At 42.8% G+C, this 20,482-nt stretch overlaps 1 protein-coding gene across 8 annotated transcripts in view; it reads left to right on the top strand.

Moving 5' to 3' along the window:
* Positions 1-20,482, top strand: part of LOC147019460 (transcription factor EB-like) — a 105,765-nt gene that overhangs the window by 72,405 nt on the left and 12,878 nt on the right. For all 8 annotated transcript variants that reach the window (XM_085893982.1, XM_085893975.1, XM_085893978.1 and 5 more), the window contains one exon: positions 13,941-14,033. In XM_085893982.1, coding sequence (XP_085750108.1) covers positions 13,941-14,033 — 93 coding nt within the window. The remainder of the gene's footprint in view (positions 1-13,940; positions 14,034-20,482) is intronic.

The raw sequence follows: 20,482 nt of genomic DNA, 5'->3' as shown, positions 1-20,482 counted from the left end.
AACTGTAGGCTGTGAAACAAAAAAGTCCACAAGAACAACAACGTGACTTAGACTTAGAGATCCTCCACGAGGATCTAAAAAAATCACATATTCTTCTTCTTTCAAGTGCAGTCTTATGGCTGCTGGTTGCATCATTGGTTAGGGATGTGACTGTGCCACTGATGCAGTGTCCCTATTACCGGTACACTGGTACTCATTTTTGCCAACCTCAGAAGGATGACAGGCTGAGTCAACCCCACCTGATATTAAATTCAGTGGCAAACGGGGCTCAAACTCAGGACCCTTGGATCCCCGAGGATCCCAAGTCAGCCACCCTCACCACTCAGCCAACACCAGGCTTATATCACATATTATATGTGGGTCAGTGTTTAACTGCCCTGACTCCACCCACTGATTTAGACCTATTAGCTGGACAGCTGGCCTGATTCTATCCCAATAAAACCATGTGCCGCCATTGCATGAAGCAGCACAGATGGGCAGGCCTCAGGTCTTCGGCCTGGGTGATAGTTCATGGCCCAGTGCAATTGGAATGATCCCAGGTATATAACCATGATGTATTATATAAGCATAAAAGCCATATGGATGTTTTTGCTTCATACGTACATCAGGTTATTTTTAGTATGAAAGAGGCAAAGTCTAGAAACGAACAAAATACAGTGGGTTGGAGAGTTTCTCCTTCTTCATTTTGGCTCGGGTATCAGCTCAAGCGTGTGCTGAAGCAAACTCATTTTTATCTCCACTCTGTTAACCTCGTTGTCTTTATTGGTTTCTAGTCTACAAAATATATCAGTAAATGAAAAGTGCTTTTCCTTTTATTTTGCCGAAGAGACCCAAAAACTGTACGTTAGGTGTCTTCTTCTTCATTTTTGTTCTGGTATCGGCTTGAGCGTGCGTTAAACACAAACAAGTTTTTATGTCCCGAACATTCATTGGGACCTGTAGGGGACATGTATTGCAAAGCGATTCTCACTCTTGATACCTTTGCTTTTTGCTAGAATAATTAAGCTGCTACACGTTTTGTAGTTCTCGGTCATAACATTACAACTTTTGCATTTTACCAATTCCTTGTCTTGTCACATCAAAATACGCCTTCTGAAAGCGAACCATCTTACCTTGGCATGCATTGTCGGAATTTTGACTCGTGATTATTTTATGATCGCTATCTCTGAAATGCTCACCCACCCCGTGCAGCCTCCTGAGTCGTTCTTGGATCATTACCCAATTTCAAATCTAGCATGCCTGATAGCCGGCGTCTAGCAGAAAGACTGAGCTCAATTACCTGCTTGGACAGAAACTTCTATTCCATGCTTTTAGACAAGTTAACAAACACCCGAGGCATCAATCCTTTCTTTAGATTTTATTTTCTATTTAGGCAGATATTCCATCAAATTTTTTTTTGTACAGATACATCAATCCATAGCATAAAGATACTGCACACATCTATTTTCAGGTTCACTTTGTCATTACTGTTGAGGAAATGATCCTTTCGTCCCAGTGTGTGAGAAGAGAAGTTGAACTGCTTCACATGATGCTGATCTAAATTGCTTTCAGACATTTAATCACAAGCTGTCTCTTCGAGCTGGAAAACTTAATGGGGTTTGGGGTGAAGAAGGAATTCTTTCCCAAGCGTTTATTGGGATAATTTGTACAGCCGAATACCTGGAACTTTATACAGAGAAGAACCTGCACTGTATTCATAAAAAACTATTGGGACGGCAAACACAACCTTGAAATGAAAACGCCCGACATGGACTTGCCTCTTTTTCCCTACTGCACTGCAAAGTAGCATATTGCTTTATAAAAGTGTCTTATTTGACATTTTTGGACAATGCTACCCTACTGGCTTTGATGACAGTTTTCGCTTTTATATTGACGAGCATGACAACATACCTTGCCAAACTGCTGAGTCCATTCAAAGACAACAACATTAAAAATCTGCAGTGCCTGTCCTCGAACCCCAAATTCAACTTGATTTAATTAACCTGATACCTGTTAAAATACTTCTTTAGGACTGGAGTCAACATACCACAATCCGCCATTGACCTTCTACTTCCAACTGAAGGATGAACGTCACAACAGTACGCCCGATGTCTGCCAACATTCGGAACAAAGTGTTAATGACAGCGACACATTATAACAAAAGGATAAATAAATGCTGGCGGAATTATCAACTCAGCACATTGGCTGACTGCCCCAACACTTTTGACAATATAATACATGTTGCCAACAGATGCTTCAAATATCAGGTAAAAATAAACTCTCAATCAGGTGCTTTACGCAAGGACACACAAGGAACTTCGCCGCAGGAGGAGGCCATTCGGCCCATCATGCCTGCACAGCACCAACCCTCGTGTCATCACTTATCCACACATAAGCTATCTACCATGCACACAAATTAATATTCCCATAATATACTCCTCTATCTCCAATGCATCCAGGTACGGTACCTTTCTAAATTCTATTTAAACTTATTCACCCCATCCTCATCCGCTGCCACTACTTTTCCGAGGAGACCATTTCATGCAATAACCCCTCTCCGACTGAAAGACCCCCACCTTAAAACTGTCCTAACTCTCATCTTCTTTACACTCAAGCTTTGACCCCTGGTGCTAACATTGTCCACTCTCCTGAAAAACTCCACTGCACCTGTCTTATCCACACCCTTTATGATGTTCAACATCTCCATCAGATTCCCTTGCAATCACCTCCTTTCCAATGTATAAAGTCCTGTCTCTTTCAGCCACTCCTCATAGGTTAGTCGAGATATCCCGGGAATCAATCTCGTAGCTCAATGTGGCTATGTTCTTCCTCAGATGTGGTGATTCCAGATGAGGCCTCAGTAAATTTCTGCACAGTCACGAAATTCCTTTTCTGCACCCACTAAACCACTCCCACCCTCCCAAAATTTTGCTTATGTATCCATATTGTCCACCCTTTGTATTCTTCCTTACCCATCGTCATTACCTGCATCCCTTGTTTGTCCATCTCCATCTACTTTCTCCCTCCGCCGTGTTGTTGGTGTTTCTCCTTTCTCCTGCTGTTCCCTTTGTGTGTTGTGTACTGATTTGTTCTTTGTCATCGCTCTTCCATGAGACGAGACCATGTATACAATATATATATATATATATATATATATATATATATATATATATATATATATATATATATATATATATATATAAAACAACCTCTTTTGATGTATAATTTAACCCCTCACAAATCTAATCTATAAAGCTGATTCTAACCATGATTGGCTCCTCACTGACGAACTGATATAAATGTTCGGCTGAAATAGAAAGCTGAAATTTTGTGTGCCGATGGATATCGAAGGCAATACACTGGGGGAAAAAAATCACAGAACCCTTGGAATGCGTCCGGAAATGAAAATATAAATAAGTGTAAAAAAATGAAAGAAAATAAATAAATGAAAAAAATAAATGCAAGTGAGTGACCCAAGACAGTTGGGAAGCACGGTAATTTGGTGTGCTGACGGACACCAAAGCCGATACACCGAGAAAAATCACACAACCATCGGAAAGCATCCGGACATAAAAATCTAAATAAATGAAAAAATAAATAAATAAATGAAAAATTAAATGCAGGTGAGTGACCTGAGACAATTGGGAAGCACGGTAATTTTGCGTGCCGATGGACATCAAAGCCGATACACCAGGAAAATTCAGAACCATCGCAAAGCATCAGCAATAATAATTATTATAATCTATACTAATAAAAGGCAATGTGTGTGTCTTCTCCATAACGCCAAAACTATAAAACCAAGCAGCCTGAAACTTTGCATGCACACTAAGAAAACGCCAAGGAAGTGCAAGAGTGAAAATTGGGTGTTTGAGTGAATTAAAACACCCTTTTGAAGATAATTAACAGCCTTATTTAATGATATCATTCATCAGGCGATCCTCGACCACCTCGCTGTCTGGGGTCTTAAAGAGTTTCCTGGGTAAACTCTCTGGGGTCTGAAGCCGCCACGTGTTTTGGCCTGCTCAACCTTACCTCGACTTGGAACAGGCTGCAATGATTTCTTAACGATAAAGTTTATTTTTCACTTTCCTCACTCATATTGAATGCCTGTTCATCATAGCTACGAATCGTTGTGTACATCCCTTTTGTAAGTACGATAAGTTTTCAAATTAGGAGCTTGGAGCGATTTCATGCATTTTGAGACGATTTTCCACGATCTACTTTCATGGACAAATTAAAGTATATCATTGAAATATTATTTTGATTTTCAGAATTGGATATCGTCCGCACTAAATAAGTGTCGAAATCTGTTGTGTTATCTGACTATTTAAAGAAATAACGAGTCCTATAACTAAGCCGACATACCTATTTACTTTAAGCAAGCAAGGGTTAGCCGAGCTAACAGCCGAGCAAACAGCTTGTTCCCTCCTCCATACATACACAAGAAAATGTGAAATTCCCAAAGCATGCAACTTTTTTTTTTTTCTACTGTTTGGAGAATTATATTGAGTGAACAAAAAATTAAGGAATGTGCCAAAATTAACCAGCTTCATTGAGCTGTATGATTTCATGCATTCACTGCAAGACCTCGCACCATGTCCCCCAGAGGGAATGCCGATCCACAGTGTCTGCCAGATTTGTGTCTATATTTTCAGAGGTTTCGCGAGGTGCTCTTCAGGGAATCAAACCAAATCTGGTAAAAAATGGACGTTCCAAGAAAAACCAAAAAAAACATTTGCGCAGACCTCAAACAGATGTACCACGTGACACATGCACAGATGAGCAGGCAAAATGGTGGATTGTCTGCAATTTTTATTTTCGGGAACCAGCTTCATTGAGCAATAAAATTTACTGCATTCACTCGAATACCTGTTCATCATCGTCATGAATTGTTGTGTACATCGCTTTTGTATGTACTATAAGTTTTCAAATTAGGAGCTTGGAGTGATTTCATGCATTATGAGAAGATTTTCCACGATCTACTCTTACGGGCTAATTAAAGTATATCATCGAAATATTATTTCGATTTTCAGGATTGGATATCGTCCGGACTAAATAAGTGTCAAAATCTGTTGTGTTATCTGATAATTTAAAGAAATAACGAGTCTTATAAATAAGCCGATTATACCTATTTACTTTAAGGAAGCAAGGCTCTGTTCCCTCTGCCAGAAAATGTGAAATTTCCAAAGCATTAAACTTATCGTTTTCTACTGTTTGGAGAATTATATTGAGTAAACATAAAATTTAGGAACATAACAAAATTAACCAGCTTCATTGAACTGTATGATTTAATGCATTCACTGCAAGACCTCATGCCCTGTCATCCAGAGGGACTGCATATCCAGAGCGTCGGCCAGATCTGTGTCTATATTTTCGGAGGTTTTGTGAGGTGCTCCACAGGGAACCAAAGCAAATCTGGTGAAAAACGAACATTTCACAAAAAAGTTATAACGTTTACGCGGACCCTGAACCGATGTACCACGCGACACATGCACAGACGAGCAGCCAAAATTGCGGGTTATTTGCAATGTTTATTTCATGGGCGATTGAACTTTGTGATCTATCCAGGGTTGTTCTGCATTGAGCAGCAACTCTTTTGTGGCTCGTCATTTTTTGAATGAATTCATTTTATATCATTAACTGCTTCATGCTTGGTTTTAACTTTAAAGTTAAAAGTTAACCTTTAACTTTAAAGTTAACCTTTAACTTTAAAGCCATCCTTTATGGTATGCAGCGACAGTCTCGCCAACCATTCCTTATCAACAATTTAATTGGAGAGCATGTATGAGTGCCTGAGCCACTTGCTGAGTGCCCATTATCGACAGCGGTACCGCGCTATGTCATACTGAGTAAACCGTTCACTCTGCGGATGCTTTTCCTGTGCCGCATAATTCAGAACGAGTGGTACTTGCTCTGTCACCCTAAGCGAATGGTTCGTGCTACGGCGCCCTGAGTGAGTGGTTCATGCTCCGTCACCCTGAGTGAGTGGTTCATGCTCCGTCACCCTGAGTGAGTGGTTCATGCTCCGTCACCCTGAGTGAGTGGTTCATGCAATAACACCCGATATCCGAGCTATTTGCAGAATAACAGGTTTTCTAAATTACCGAGCCAATTTTTTTCCATCTGTCACACGTGGCTGTTTATCTATACCAATAAAAGGCAATGTGTGTGTGTGTGTGTGTGTGTGTGTGTGTGTGTGTGTGTGTGTGTGTGTGTGTGTGTGTGTGTGTGTGTGTGTGTGTGTGTGTGTGTGCGCGCGCGTGCGTGCGTGCGTCCGTCCGTCCGTGCGTGCGTGCGTGCGTGCGTGTGTGTGTGTGTGTGTGCGCGCATTGGCATGTGTGTGTGTGTGTCAGTGTATCTCCTCCAAAACTCCAAAACCATAAAACCGAGCAGCCTGAAACTTTGTATGCATATTAAGGGAACTCCAAGGAAGTGTAAGAGTGTAAATTGTGTGTTTGAGTTAATTAAACCATCCCTTTTAAAGATTATAATTAACAGCCTTATTTAATTATATCCTTCATCAGGCAATTCTTGGCCACCTCACTGCCTGAGGTCTTAAAGCGTTTCCTTGGTAACCTCGCTGGGGTCTGAAGCCGCCATGTTTTTTGACCTGCTCAACCTCGCCTCGACTTGGAACAGACCGCAACGATTTCTTAACGATAATTTTTTTTTTTTTACTTTCCTCGCTCATATTATCGAATACCTGTTCATCATAGCTACGAATCGCCGGGTATGTTACAATGCTTATTAACACCCGGAGACGTCAGCGTTCGTGGCTTTATTTAGTTTACGAATGTGAATAACCGAGAGAATCTGTTAAACCAAATATTATTACTAAATGTAAGATCCAGATTTGAAAGTATCAGCAGTTCCGACTCTGAAAAAAGTGTTGATTTATCCGATTCGGACATTACATCGGCGTTTCCAGATGCATCGTTTTATCAACGGCAATTGGTAATCGCTTGTCAAGCCGGGCGTTCCGTCGGAGCGCTTGCTGGAGTGCTTAAGCCACTTGACAAGCTGTACAGTCCAGTTGGTGTCCTGATCGGGATGAACAGTCGACAGTGACTCCGAGGTAGAAGTAGAGGTACGTACACAGCACACACGGACGTGGTACATGTGGGTAGATGTCGATCTGTACGGACTCTCCGTGGACATGCCGTGGTGCCCGTTACTGGTGCCGTGGGGGTGAAGTTTCATCCCGGGATCTTTATGGACGTTCTAACAGGTTTTCCTTTGTCCTCGTGTCTGTTTATAAAGTATTTAATTATCTGATTTGTTTATAAAGTTTATTTGTTTCTCTTTGTGAGTTTCAAAACAAAATATATTTGATAAAACCCGATTTCCGAGCCATTTATCATGTTAATGTATTTTTTTAATTACCGAGACAATTTTTTCCACCAATCACACGCCGCTGTTTATGAAGATTAATGTTTGTGATCATCTCCCTGAAACGTCGATGTAAATGTAACGTTTTTTGGTGAAAGATACTCAAGGTTTGTGTGTTGTATACAGTACGTACTGTAGTTGGTAATCACACATACAGTATGTACTGTAGTTGGTAATCACACATACAGTATGTACTGTAGTTGGTAATCACACTGATACAGTACGTACTGTGGTTGGTAATCGCACTGATACAGTACGCACTCTAGCTGGTAATCTCACTGGTACAGTGCGTACTGTAGCTGGTAATCACACTGATACAGTATGTACTGTAGCTGGTAATCACACTGGCACAGGACGTACTGTAGTTGGTAATCGCACTGATACAGTACGTACTGTAGCTGGTAATCACACTGATACAGTACGTACTGTAGCTGGTAATCACACTGATACAGTACGTACTGTAGCTGGTAATCACACTGATACAGTACGTACTGTAGCTGGTAATCACACTGGCACAGGACGTACTGTAGTTGGTAATCGCACTGATACAGTACGTACTGTAGCTGGTAATCACACTGATACAGTACGTACTGTAGCTGGTAATCGCACTGATACAGTACGTACTGTAGCTGGTAATCACACTGATGCAGTACGTACTGTAGTTGGTAATCACACTGACACAGGATGTACTGTAGTTGGTAATCACACTGATACAGTATGTACTGTAGTTGGTTATCGCACTGATGCAGTACGTACTGTAGCTGTTAAGCACATGGATACAGTATGTACTGTAGTTGTTAATCACACTGATACAGTACGTACTGTAGTTGTTAATCTCACTGATACAGTACGTATTGTGGTTGGTAATCACACTGATACAGTACGTACTGTGGCTGGTAATCACACTGGTACAGTACTTACTGTAGCTGGTAATCACACTGGTACAGTACGTACTGTAGTTGGTAATCACACTGATACAGGACGTACTGTGGTTGGTAATCACACTGATACAGTATGTACTGTAGTTGGTAAGCACACTGATACAGTTCATACTGTAGTTGGTAATCACACTGGTACAGTATGTACTGTGGTTGGTAATCACACTGATACAGTACGTACTGTAGTTGGTAATCACACTGATACAGTACGTACTGTAGTTGGTAATCACACTGATACAGTACATACTGTAGTTGGTAATCACACCGGTACAGTCTGTACTGTAGTTGGCAATCACACTGGTTCAGTACATACTGTAGCTGGTAACCACACTGATACAGTATGTACTGTAGTTAGCAATCACACTGATACAGTACGTACTGTAGTTGGTAATCACACTGATAACAACCTGATTCCCGAAAAATTGCCAATATCGGCCAAGAGTGTGTGTGTGTGTGTGTGTGTGTGTGTGTGTGTGTGTGTGTGTGTGTGTGTGTGTGTGTGTGTGTGTGTGTGTGTGTGTGTGTGTGTCATTGATTGGTAACTACATGTGTGGGTTTCAGAATGTGGAATGGAGTCCTCCCAGAGCAGGCTCAAAGGATCCACCTTTATTTCGGCAAGGGGTCACAATTCATGGACCAAGCTGTGAAGTTTTCTGTTCTCAAAATTTTGTACCCTCGGGGTCTCTTTAGTATCGTCACTGAGTTCGTTTGTAATAATATTCCTAGGGATGGTTTGCAGCTCACCTGTGAAGTCGTTCAGGGGAGCTTATGTGATGGCGCATCGTCCGTCCGTCCACAAATACTTGCAACTTCTTCTCAGAAACTACACACACAATTTCAATAAAAATTTACCACAATCTTCATCACCCACGATGGCATTAAAGTAAAATAGAAATTGAGTCTGAAGGGGTCGACAGAGGGAGTTTACGGGGGGAGGGGGGGTTATGTCTTCTAAGAGGTATTTGCTTTCTTCTCAAACAATGCACATAATTATAATGAAACTTCATGACAACCTTCGTCACCAATGATGTACCAAAGTTTGTTCATGACATGAGAAAAATCTAGCTCGAAGGAGGGTTGCCTCCAAAAATATGCATTTGCTTTCTTACCAGAAACTACACATACAATTCCGATGAAACTTGGCCACAACTTCACCACCTGTGACGAACCAAAGTTTGTTCACGACATTAAAAAAACTGGGGTCTAAAGGTACACCTTGACGTTTTAGCCAACGTATGCCGATGTTTGAATTTTTTTTCTAAAACGCTGGCACACGTTGAATACGTTATGGGTAAGTTTTGATAACATTGAGAGCACGCTGAAAAACACTGCCATACGTCGTTGTACGTTGGCTTTAAACGTTGTACTTTTTGGTTGTCCTCAAATTTTTTCATGCTTGAAATTTCACGACGTATGCCGGCGTATGACTCACACGTTCCGCTACGCTGGCCACAAGTTGTATGCACGGTCTGCGATCGTTGACAGACGTCAACACATGCTACTTGTAAGTTAATCATAAGTTGAGACACGCCGAGGTAATGTTTAGCGTACCCGAAACTTATTTCTAACCTATGATTAACGTGTTGTTGGCACGTTACGCGATCGTTGCCACACATTGACAGACGTTACTTTTAAGTTACTCATAGGCTGAAAGACGTCGGTATAATGGATCGTCCTTGCGTCAGCGTCCACGGCCACGGCCAGGACACTTATTTGCAGCATTCTTCAAACTTTTCTTCGGCATGATGAGGATGTTCACACTTCGATGTCTAGCTTAGCTATGATTCCAATTGTCCATCGGCAGCGTCTATTTAAAATAGTCGAGTTTGAGCGTTTTAACACGTTCAGAAGAAACGCTTCAAATTTCCAAACCCCAGCGTCAAAAAACAAAGGTGAGTGACAGCAATTTAAATCGTTCATTGCAAACAATGAAAATAGCTGAGTGGTACCGTTTAAAAGTCGTTGAGTGTAAAAAAAATCCAATTGTTGAGCGCAAGCGTCTACTTTCAATAGTGGAGATGCAGCCATTTAAATCGTTGAGTGGCAGCCTATGAATAGCAAACCCTACGTCACCGGCAAAGATAAACTGCTGCACGATATGGATAAGTTAGGCTATCGTTGGGCATAGTTTGTGAACGCCGGCTTCACGATAATTATTCGTTGGTATATCGTGTCTATAAGTAATCAAAGCGCTCTATGCACATTATTAGTTCATTGTGCATTTGTCCAACCCGTTGTGAATAGACCTAAATCGTAAAAACAAGCTATAGCTCATTGTTGAAAAAGCCCCATAAAAAATTAGCCGCGAAGAACTTCGAACAATGGTGAAAAGATGTCTCCTACCCGTGGACACGCGGACGCAAGGACGATCCATCATAACCCACACCCTCCCCCTCACACTCACCTACGACTGCCAACATGAACAAACTAATACTAATACTGATACTGATACTGATACTGTTACTGCTGACATGGACATCAACTCAAAAAGGACTCGAAAACACTGTTGGGTTCCCCTTTTATGAGCAGCATTTTTATATACCAATTCCCAAAACCGCTGGGAACACGTCTTTATATGGCAGTTGTAAGCTAGAAACACGTTAATTTTTTTTTTTTTGTCGACCGGAAGACGTCATTGGAATATGTCTACATACGTCAATGTGTGTTGGGACTACGTAAATAATTGGTTCAAAGCACGTCAAACATAAGTTAGAAATAAGTTTCACGTAAAAAAGACATTACCGCGACGTGTTTCGACTTATGAGTAGCTTATAAGTAGCCTTTGTGGACGTGTGTAAGCGTCCACATATCGTGTGTAAAACTTATCCCCATCGCATGCGGAACGTGTGTCATACGCCGAGTACGTCGTAAAATTTTGAACATGTTTAAAATTTATTGACGTACTCTACTTACTACGACGTATGATAGGGTACTTTAGCGTTCTACTCACGTATACCAAACTTACTCATACCGTATTTGATGTGCCCCAACGTTTTAGACACATTTTTCTTAGGTCGGCATACGCTGGCAAGATCGCCAAGGTGTGACCGCGATGTTGACACTTCCATTTCTACGGCAGTTATGATTCGAATCGTTGTAAGTCAGCCTTTTAATAGGCTACGTCACGACATCGTCGGCGATGCGTGCAACGCGCTATGCCTAAGTTAGACTATCGTTGGGCATCGGTTGTGTAGGCCGACAACAGGTTCAGTATTCGTTGGTATAAGTTATCTATAACACAACGAAACGTTCTGTGTCCGTTACCAATGCGTTATACATAAGACCAAGTCGCTATGAATACGTCCGAATCTTTAAAAAAAAACATCAAAAGTTCAACGTAAGCCAGCGTTTTACATACATTTTAATACGTTGCCATCGCTGGCTAAAACGTCAAGGTGTGACCGGGCCTTAAGGGGTTCTACGGGGGAGTTACCCACCAAAATATGTATTTGCTTTCTTTTTTGAAACCACACAAACAATTACAATGAAATTTGACCACAGCCTTTATCACCCGTGATGTACCAAGGTTTGTTCATGGCATTTTTAAAAATCCAAAGGTATTTACTTTTTTCTCCATTATATACGTTGTGGATCATCCATGCCAACCAGGGGTTGCCTGGTTATCTTATCCAGCCACTACCAGGTGAGTGCCCAGGGGTATTGCCCCTGTGCTTAATATCTTTGTGAGGTTCTTTGTCATCATTCCTGTAGCTCCAGCTATCACTAGTACAACTTTGGCATTCTTCAGCTTCCAGGATCTTCTCACTTCATTCTTGAGGTCTTGGTATTTGGTCGTATTCTTGATTTCTGCATCGTTTCATCCAAAATCAATGGTATTAACAGCTGAATCAGCAACACTTTCTTCTATTTTTTTTGTACCTAAGTATGATATCTGGTCGCAACGCTTTGTTTTCAATGTTCATGCTCAATAGGATCATTCCATCGTACGTGAGTGGTAGGTACTTCCATGTTTTCAGTGATTACTTTTGGTTCATGTTCCCACAAATTTTCTGGAACTAGGACATCAAAGTTTTTGCAGATGTGCCAGCGGATTAGATTATAAACTCTATTGTGTCATGTGTCCAGCTATTCTGACATGAGTTTGTTTTTCTGTGTCTGTTCGGTCATTAAGCATAACATGTCATTCTCTTTACTAAGCCCACCTCCACCCCTCAACTTTCTCTCTTCTTTTTTTTTTCATTCTCTCTCTCTTTCACCCCCTCCTCACATCCATCCCTCCCGTGGTATCGCAACATTTGATGAGGCATAGCTCTCCCCACCTCCCCCTCCCTTCCTCACTCTTCCCCCCTTCCTAGCTTCCCCTCCCTACAGGATCCTCTCTCTCCCCTCCCTCTCTCCTTTCTTCCTCTCTCTCTCCCTCCCCTCCCTCCTCTCTCAACCCCACTCCTTAATACCCCATGAGCGAAGTGACGGCTTGTATTTGCTAGTAATATAAATAAATGCAAAACAAAAAAAGAAAAGAAATAATGAAAAATTTAATGCAGGTGAGCAACCCAAGACAATTGGGAATCACGGTAATTTGGCGTACCGATGGACATCGAAGCCAATAAACCAGGAAAAGTCACAGAACCGTCGGAAAGTGTCCCTAATAATAATATAAATAAATGAAAAATACTAAATAAAAATAAATATTTTTTTTAATGCAGGTGAGTGAGCCGAGACAATGGGGAAGCATGGTTCGTTATTGCTTACAATGTGGAAGCATACCCCACTAGTAATATATAAAACTGTTAGCTTTACTGAATGCTGCCTGGCATTGTCCTGCCTGCTTACCTGCTGTATCTATCAGCACCACCAGATCCTATTTTTGTGTGACATGCTGCAAGATTGCACCTTGCATCAGGTAATCTCAATTTTCATCATTCTTTCCCGTCACTAGCACCTTACACTTGTTCAGGTTAAATTACATCCACCAATCTTTTTGCCATCTATTAAAGTATGTCGATTTTCCTGAATTTCATCACCACCCCATCTTGGCTATCTAACTAACCTCCAAGCTTTGGGTCATCTGCAATTTTAGAAAGCCTTCTCTTCATCCCACTTTCCAAATCATTGAGGTAAATTATAAATAGTAATGGTCCGAGTACTGATCCCTGAGGTACCCCGCTACTTAAATCCTCCCAGAAAGACATCTTCCCACTCACAGCTACTCTTTGCTTCCCATCACTAAGCCAGTTTACAATCCAATTAGCAACCTGACCAACCACTCCACAAGCCCTCACCTTGGCGAACAACTTCTGATGCGGTACCTTATCAAATGCCTTCTTAAAGTCGAGATATACTATGTCCACTGCCTTTCCCTCATCCACCCAATCAGAAATTACTTCGTGGAGCTTTAAAAGGAAATAAATTATCTTTTTGGAGTCCTCAGCATTTTTACAAATCAGAAAACTTTTGTTGTATTTTCCGCTTCATTATACGTTTGTGCACGTAAGGACGCAAAATGAATAAAGATGATGACTTTTTGAAATTTCATTCTTGTTTCACTTCAAGGTAACAGCAATAGAAACATGTAGTTTAATGTCTCTCTCGTTCTAAATTCCCCTTTCATATTCTATCATTCTCATACAAGGCTCTCAAAACTCCCATTCCCTCTCTCTCTCTTTCTGGTAGATTGATGATGTCATTGATGATATTATCAGCTTGGAGTCGAGCTACAATGACGAGCAAAGCGCAACAGGGCAGAGGTTACAGGTGCCAAGCATGGTAAGTGTGTGGTTTGTTAATTCACTTTCATTTGTTATTCATTACATATAATTATGCTTGTTTGTTTAAAAATCAGTTAAGTATTTTATTTTCAAAATATTTTTGTTCTTTTGAAATTTATATTTGAGACCTACTTCTCAGGGTGATGGAGGGAGTACGTCATTATGCTATTAAGATAACACACAATGAGGTAACAAAGTATTTACAAAGATAAACACAAATATGCTGAACCCTGAAAAGCATAAACCAAGATAAACATTTTACAATTATATTGCATATGTTTTTAGTGGTATTACAATGCCCATGTATGTTGAATGCATTCTTAAAACAGTTGTATGGTTATAAAATTCATTGCTATGAGCGAGGGGACACATTATGTAATGTACACAATGTTTGCCAAGTTTGAATTTAATATTGGATGGAATCAACAGAACGTTGATAGAGCGATGCTCACCGCTATTGGAAGCAAGGAGAAGCTGTTTCAGGCATTAACCTATGGTCAGAAAAAAACGGTGATATATTACATACAGTGGAAAAAGAAAGTGTACACCCTCTTTTCAAATTTTTCACCTTTTGTTGCCTTGTAGCCTGGAATTAAATTACATTAAATCAGATTTTTTTTTCCACCTTTATTTACACATCATAATCCACAACTTCCAAGTGAAAAACAAATTGTACAAATTTCGGAGAATTAATTAAAGTGCAAAACGAGAATATCTTGTTGGATAAGTGTCCACCCACCTTATAATAGGAATTGTAAATTAGCTCAGGTGTAATCAATCACCTTCAAAATCACACACCAAGTTAACCTGTGATAAATTGCAGTGATTCTGATCATTTCAGAATAAAATCAGCTGTTCCTGTAGGTTTCCTCTGCTGGGTAGTGCATTTCACAGCAAAGACTCAGCATGAGCCCCAAGGAGCTTTCAAAAGACCTCCGAGATAAAGTTGTGGAAAGGCACAGATCAGGGGATGGGTATAAAATATTTTAATAGCCTTGAATATCTCTTGGAGTACAGTCAAGACAATCGTTAAGAAGTGGAAGGCGTATGGAACCACCAAGACCCTGCCTAGATCAGACCGTCCCTTCAAACTGGATAACCAAGCAAGGAGGAGACTGATCAGAGAGGCCACTAAGAGGCAAATGGCAACTTTGAAAGAGCGACAGGCCTTTATGCCACATAAAGGACATATCGTGTGCTTTTGACATGGTCTGGCACCCTGCCCTGCTCACCAAACTCTCTTCCTGTGGTGGGAAAGCCACATTTATAGTACATAAAGGACATATCCCGTGCTTTTGACATGGTCGGGCACTCTGCCTGCTCACCAAACTCTCTTCTGATGGTATCCAAGCCCATCTCCACTCATGGCTCGCAGACTTCCTCTCCTGTCGCAGCCAACGTGTGGCCCTAAATGGAGTTCTTTCATCCCCTCTTCCTGTCCAGGCTGGAGTTCCTCAAGGTAGTGTTCTGGGCCCTGTTCTTTTTGTGGTTTTCATCACTGATTTCTCAGACTCTCTGGAAAATCCTCTTTATCTCTTTGTTAATGACTCCACCCTCTGCCGTACCATCTGTCATCCCTCAGACCGGCAAGCAGCAGCTTCTTCTCTCTCTGCAGATCTGGATAAAATCACAAACTGGTCTTACATGTGGAACATGTCTTTCAATCCTTACAAATCTCACACTCTCACTATGTCTCGCCAAAAGGATCGTTTGGAACCCCCCCCACCCCCAACTACTTTCTCAACAATCCTCTTGAAGAAGTCCTTTCATTCAAGCTTCTGGGTCTCACGATCTGCCATGTTCTTTCCTGGCAAAGCCGCATTTCCAACCTGGCCTCCAAAGCCAGTCGCCGACTGGGCATCCTCCGTCATCCAAAGTCCTTCCTTGGCCCACCTGAGCTCCTGACCACACACAAAGCTTTCGTCCACAGCTTCATGGAGAACTGCTCTCCACTCTGGGCTTGTGCTCCTGCCTCTCAACTTTCTCGGCTTCACGCTGTGGAAATCAAAGCATTTAGGATGCTCTTGCAGTGAGGGTGAGTCTTTGGGCCTCTCACTCTCTCCCGCAGGCAGGTTGGTGGTCTTTCTGTCTTCTACTGTCTCCTCTCCGGTCTCGCCCCCGCCTACTCTGTCTGCGATATGTCTCCCTCCCCCCCTTATTTTCGCAGGGCGCTCAAGGTCCGTCAGCAACCCCCTTCTGGTAAAACTACCAAAATCACGAACCACTACTCACCTTCACTCTTTCATTCCTCTTTTTCCCCCACCTCTGTGATAAACTCCTACACTCTCTTCAATCCCATTCTTCCCTCCAGGCCTTCAAAACAGCTGTTCACCTCCACCTCTTATCTTCCCCCATCCAAAACCTCGATCTTTTCTACCCCCGCAAATCTACCCCAAACCCACCTCCTTCAAATTCCCTGCTTTCCTTCCTGGAAGTCTCTGTGGTGTCCATCTTGTTTACTCAATGTTCCGGGATAGAAGGGAAGTTATGTTTTTACCCATGTCTGTTTGTTTGTCTGTAAGCAGGGTATCTCAAAAGGTTGCGGATAGAGCACTTGTCGGGATAGAAGGGAAAATGGATGGAGCAAAATACAGCGAAATCCTAGAGGAAAACCTGCTGGCCTCTACAAGAATACTGAAATTGGGACGGAAGTTCACCTTTCATCATGACAACGACCTGAAGCACACAGCCAAAGCTACACTGGACTGGCTAATGAACAAATAGATCAATGTCCTTGAATGGCCCATTCAGAGCCCAAACTTAAATCCAATCATAAATCTGTGGCATGACTTGAAGATTGTTGTCCATCAACGCTCCAACATAACTTGACTGAGCTTGAACAGTTTTGTCCACAAGAATGGGCAAATATTTCCTAATCAAGGTGTGCAAAGTTGCTAGAGACCTATCTTAACAGACTCACAGCTGTAATTGCTGTCAAAGATGCTTCCACCAAGTATCAACTCAGGAAGGGGGGGGGGGGGGTTCTAACAGTTTGTATTTTTCATTAACTTTCTGAAATTTGTAGAATTTGTTTTTCATTTGGAAGTTGTGGGTTACGATGTGTAAATAAAGGTGGAAAAAAGTCTGATTTAATATAAATTAATTCCAGGCTAGAGGGCAACAAAAGGTGAAAACTTTGAAACTGGGTGTCGACTTTCTCTAGGCAATATATATGTATGTGTATACACACACACACACACACACACACACACACACACACACACACACACACACACACACACACACACACACACACACACACACACACACACACACACACACACACACACACACACACACACACACACACACACACACACACACTGGGGAGAACAAGTATTTGATACACTGCCGATTTTGCAGGTTTTCCCACTTACAAAGCACGTAGAGGTCTGTAATTTTTATCATAGGTACACTTCAACTGTGAAAGGTGGAATCTAAAACAAAAATCCTGAAAATCACATTGTATGATTTTTAAATAATTAATTTGCATTTTATTGCATGAAATAAGTATTTGATACATCAGAAAAACAGAACTTAATATTTGGTACAGAAACCTTTGTTTGCAATTACAGAGATCAGATGTTTCCTAAAGTTCTTAACCAGGTTTGCACAGACTGCAGCAGGGATTTTGGCCCACTCCTCCATACAGATCTTCTCCAGATCCTTCAGGTTCCGGGGCTGTCGCTGGGCAACACAGACTTTCAGCTCCCTCCAAAGATTTTCTATTGGGTTCAGGTCTGGAGACTGGCTAGGCCACTCCACGACCTTGAGATGCTTCTTACGGAGTCACTCCTTAGTTGCCCTGGCTGTGTGTTTCGGGTCGTTGTCATGCTGGAAGATCCAGCCACGCCCCATCTTCAAAGCTCTTGTTGAGCGAAGGAGGTTGTTGGCCAAGATCTTGCGATACATGGACCCATCCATCCTCCCCTCAATACGGTGCAGTCCTCCTGTCCCCTTTGCAGAAAAGCTTCCGCAAAGAATGATGTTTCCACCTCCATGCTTCACGGTTGGGATGGTGTTCTTGGGGTTGTACTCATCCTTCTTCTTCCTCCAAACACGGCGAGTGGAGTTTAAACCAAAAAGCTCTATTTTGGTCTCATCAGACCACATGACCTTCTCCCATTCCTCCTCTGGATCATCCAGATGGTCATTGGCAAACTTCAGACGGGCCTGGACATGCGCTGGCTTGAGCAGAGGGACCTTGCGTGCGCTGCAGGATTTTAATCCATGACGGCGTAGTGTGTTACTTATGGTTTTCTTTGATACTGTGGTCCCAGCTCTCTTCAGGTCATTGACCAGGTCCTGCTGTGTCGTTCTGGGCTGATCCCTCATCTTTCTCATGATCATTGAGGCTCTACGAGGTGAGATCTTGCATGGAGCCCCAGACCGAGGGAGTTGACTGTTATCTTGAACTTCTTCCATTTTCTAATAATTGCGCCAACAATTGTTGCCTTCTCACCAAGCTGCTTGCCTATTGTCCTGGAGCCCATCCCAGCCTTGTGCAAGTCTACAATTTTGTCCCTGATGTCCTTAGACAGCTCTCTGGTCTTGCCCATTGTGGAGAGGTTGGAGTCTGATTGATTGATTGAGTGCGGACAGCTGTCTTTTATGCAGATAACGAGTTCAAACAGGTGCGGTTAATACAGGTAATGAGTGGAGAATGGGAGGGCTTCTTAAAGACAAAACTAACAGGTCTGTGAGAGCCAGAATTTTTACTGGTTGGTAGGTGATCAAATACTTATTTCATGCAATAAAATGCAAATTAATTATTTAAAAATCATACAATGTGATTTTCAGGATTTTTGTTTGTGATTCCGTCTTTCACAGTTGAAGTGTACCTATGATAAAAATTAAAGACCTCGACGTGCTTTGTAAGTGGGAAAACCTGCAAAATCGGCAGTGTATCAAATACTTGTTCTCCCCACTGTATATATTGTTGCGAATTCGCGCCCGCCGGCGTGTGGACGGCCGCGTCACTCGAATCGCGGTACGTCGCCCACCGGACGGACAATTCTGTCGTGACCCTCTCGGAACAACGCCGGGAGCTAGTCACGGGTGGGGGTTTAACCCCACCACGACCGTGCCAATTGCCCACCCGCGCAGGATAGGGTCGCTCGCCAAATTCGATCTACCTAAGTACCTGCGCGGATGGTTGACTGGGCGATCGTACCACGCCACAGGCTGACTCCGGACACGAACCGCTAAAGCGGTCCGTTCCGTGCTCCAGTGATAACCGAGCGGTGTTATCGTCGGCCTTGACGGTTCCGATTAATTACTGGGATGTTGCACCCACTACGAACCCCTTTCCATGATGCAAGATGGAGGGTCAATAGAGAAAAGACAAAGCGAAACGGGCACAGTTCAACAAGCAAGCATTTTATTCACACACACACACAGACAAGCACGAAAGGCACGTATTTACAGCAATACACAATCAAAATGCACATAAAGCAATTAAAACAAAAGAAACGATGCAGAGCTACAACCGAATACGCGTACACATGGCAACACTTAAACAGTTCTACTTTACGAGACACGGCGCCATAGGATCCATACAAAAACCCCAAAGAAAAGAAAGAAAGAAAGTCGCGACTTCCCTTTGGCTGGTGAGTCCCTCTCCCACGACCGTCAGCGTGGTCGCGCCCGGCCCCGACCTCTCTCGCGGCCGGCGAACCCTCTCCGGCACTCCCCGTCCAGATGCACAGGTCCACCTCGCAACGGGCACCGCCACGTCTCCCGTCCGTGCCTTCGTGATAGTGCCGCTCGCCAAGGCACGGACACAGGACCTCTTCCTGAAGACCAACTCTCCACAAAAACCAACCGAACCACCAGCCAAGACGAAGAGGAAGAAAAAGCGCCCCTTGCGCCCGCCCGTGTTACGTCTTTTATCGCCCGGGGCTCCAACCTTCGCCCCGCCCCGTTCTCGGCTCCACCTTCCTTCGAGAGGGTTCCCGAAAAAGGGTGTTCCCTCACGCTTTCCCTCCACCCCGCTCCATCCGGGGGCCGAGGGAGTCAGTTTTTGGCTCAGAGCCAGAGAATTATTTCCCCCAAAAAGAGGCCCCACCTTTACATGACCTCTGACCTGCATCGCTCTTCCTCAACTCCAAAGCGCGGGGAAGTCAGACGGGAAAAACAGGTGGGAAAAGCCCACCGAGCATCCTTGTTGGTTTTTGTTTGTTCCTCCACGGAGATCGTAACCGCACGGAGCCTGTTGAATGGCGAGTGGCGAAGATGTGGTAGCGTAGATGGTGGAGGTGGCGTGGTTGCAGTGTGGTTGGCGCTGTGATGGGATGGCGTGGTTGTTGAAATGTTGTGTGTTTGAAATAAAAGATAGAAAATGAAAAACGCCTAACTCAAAGGATCGCAGCCCAAATGGATCACATAAATTCCCTCTATACAACGGGTTTGGGCTAACTACGCATGTACTTCGAGATATCTCACCTA

The sequence above is a fragment of the Eptatretus burgeri genome, chromosome 9 (assembly GCF_056783735.1).
Source record: "Eptatretus burgeri isolate ZD-2024b chromosome 9, Ebu_testis_v1, whole genome shotgun sequence".
Classification (NCBI taxonomy): domain Eukaryota; kingdom Metazoa; phylum Chordata; class Myxini; order Myxiniformes; family Myxinidae; genus Eptatretus; species Eptatretus burgeri.
Note: the sequence above shows the minus strand (reverse complement) of the source record. Positions and strands in the feature narration are given on the sequence as shown.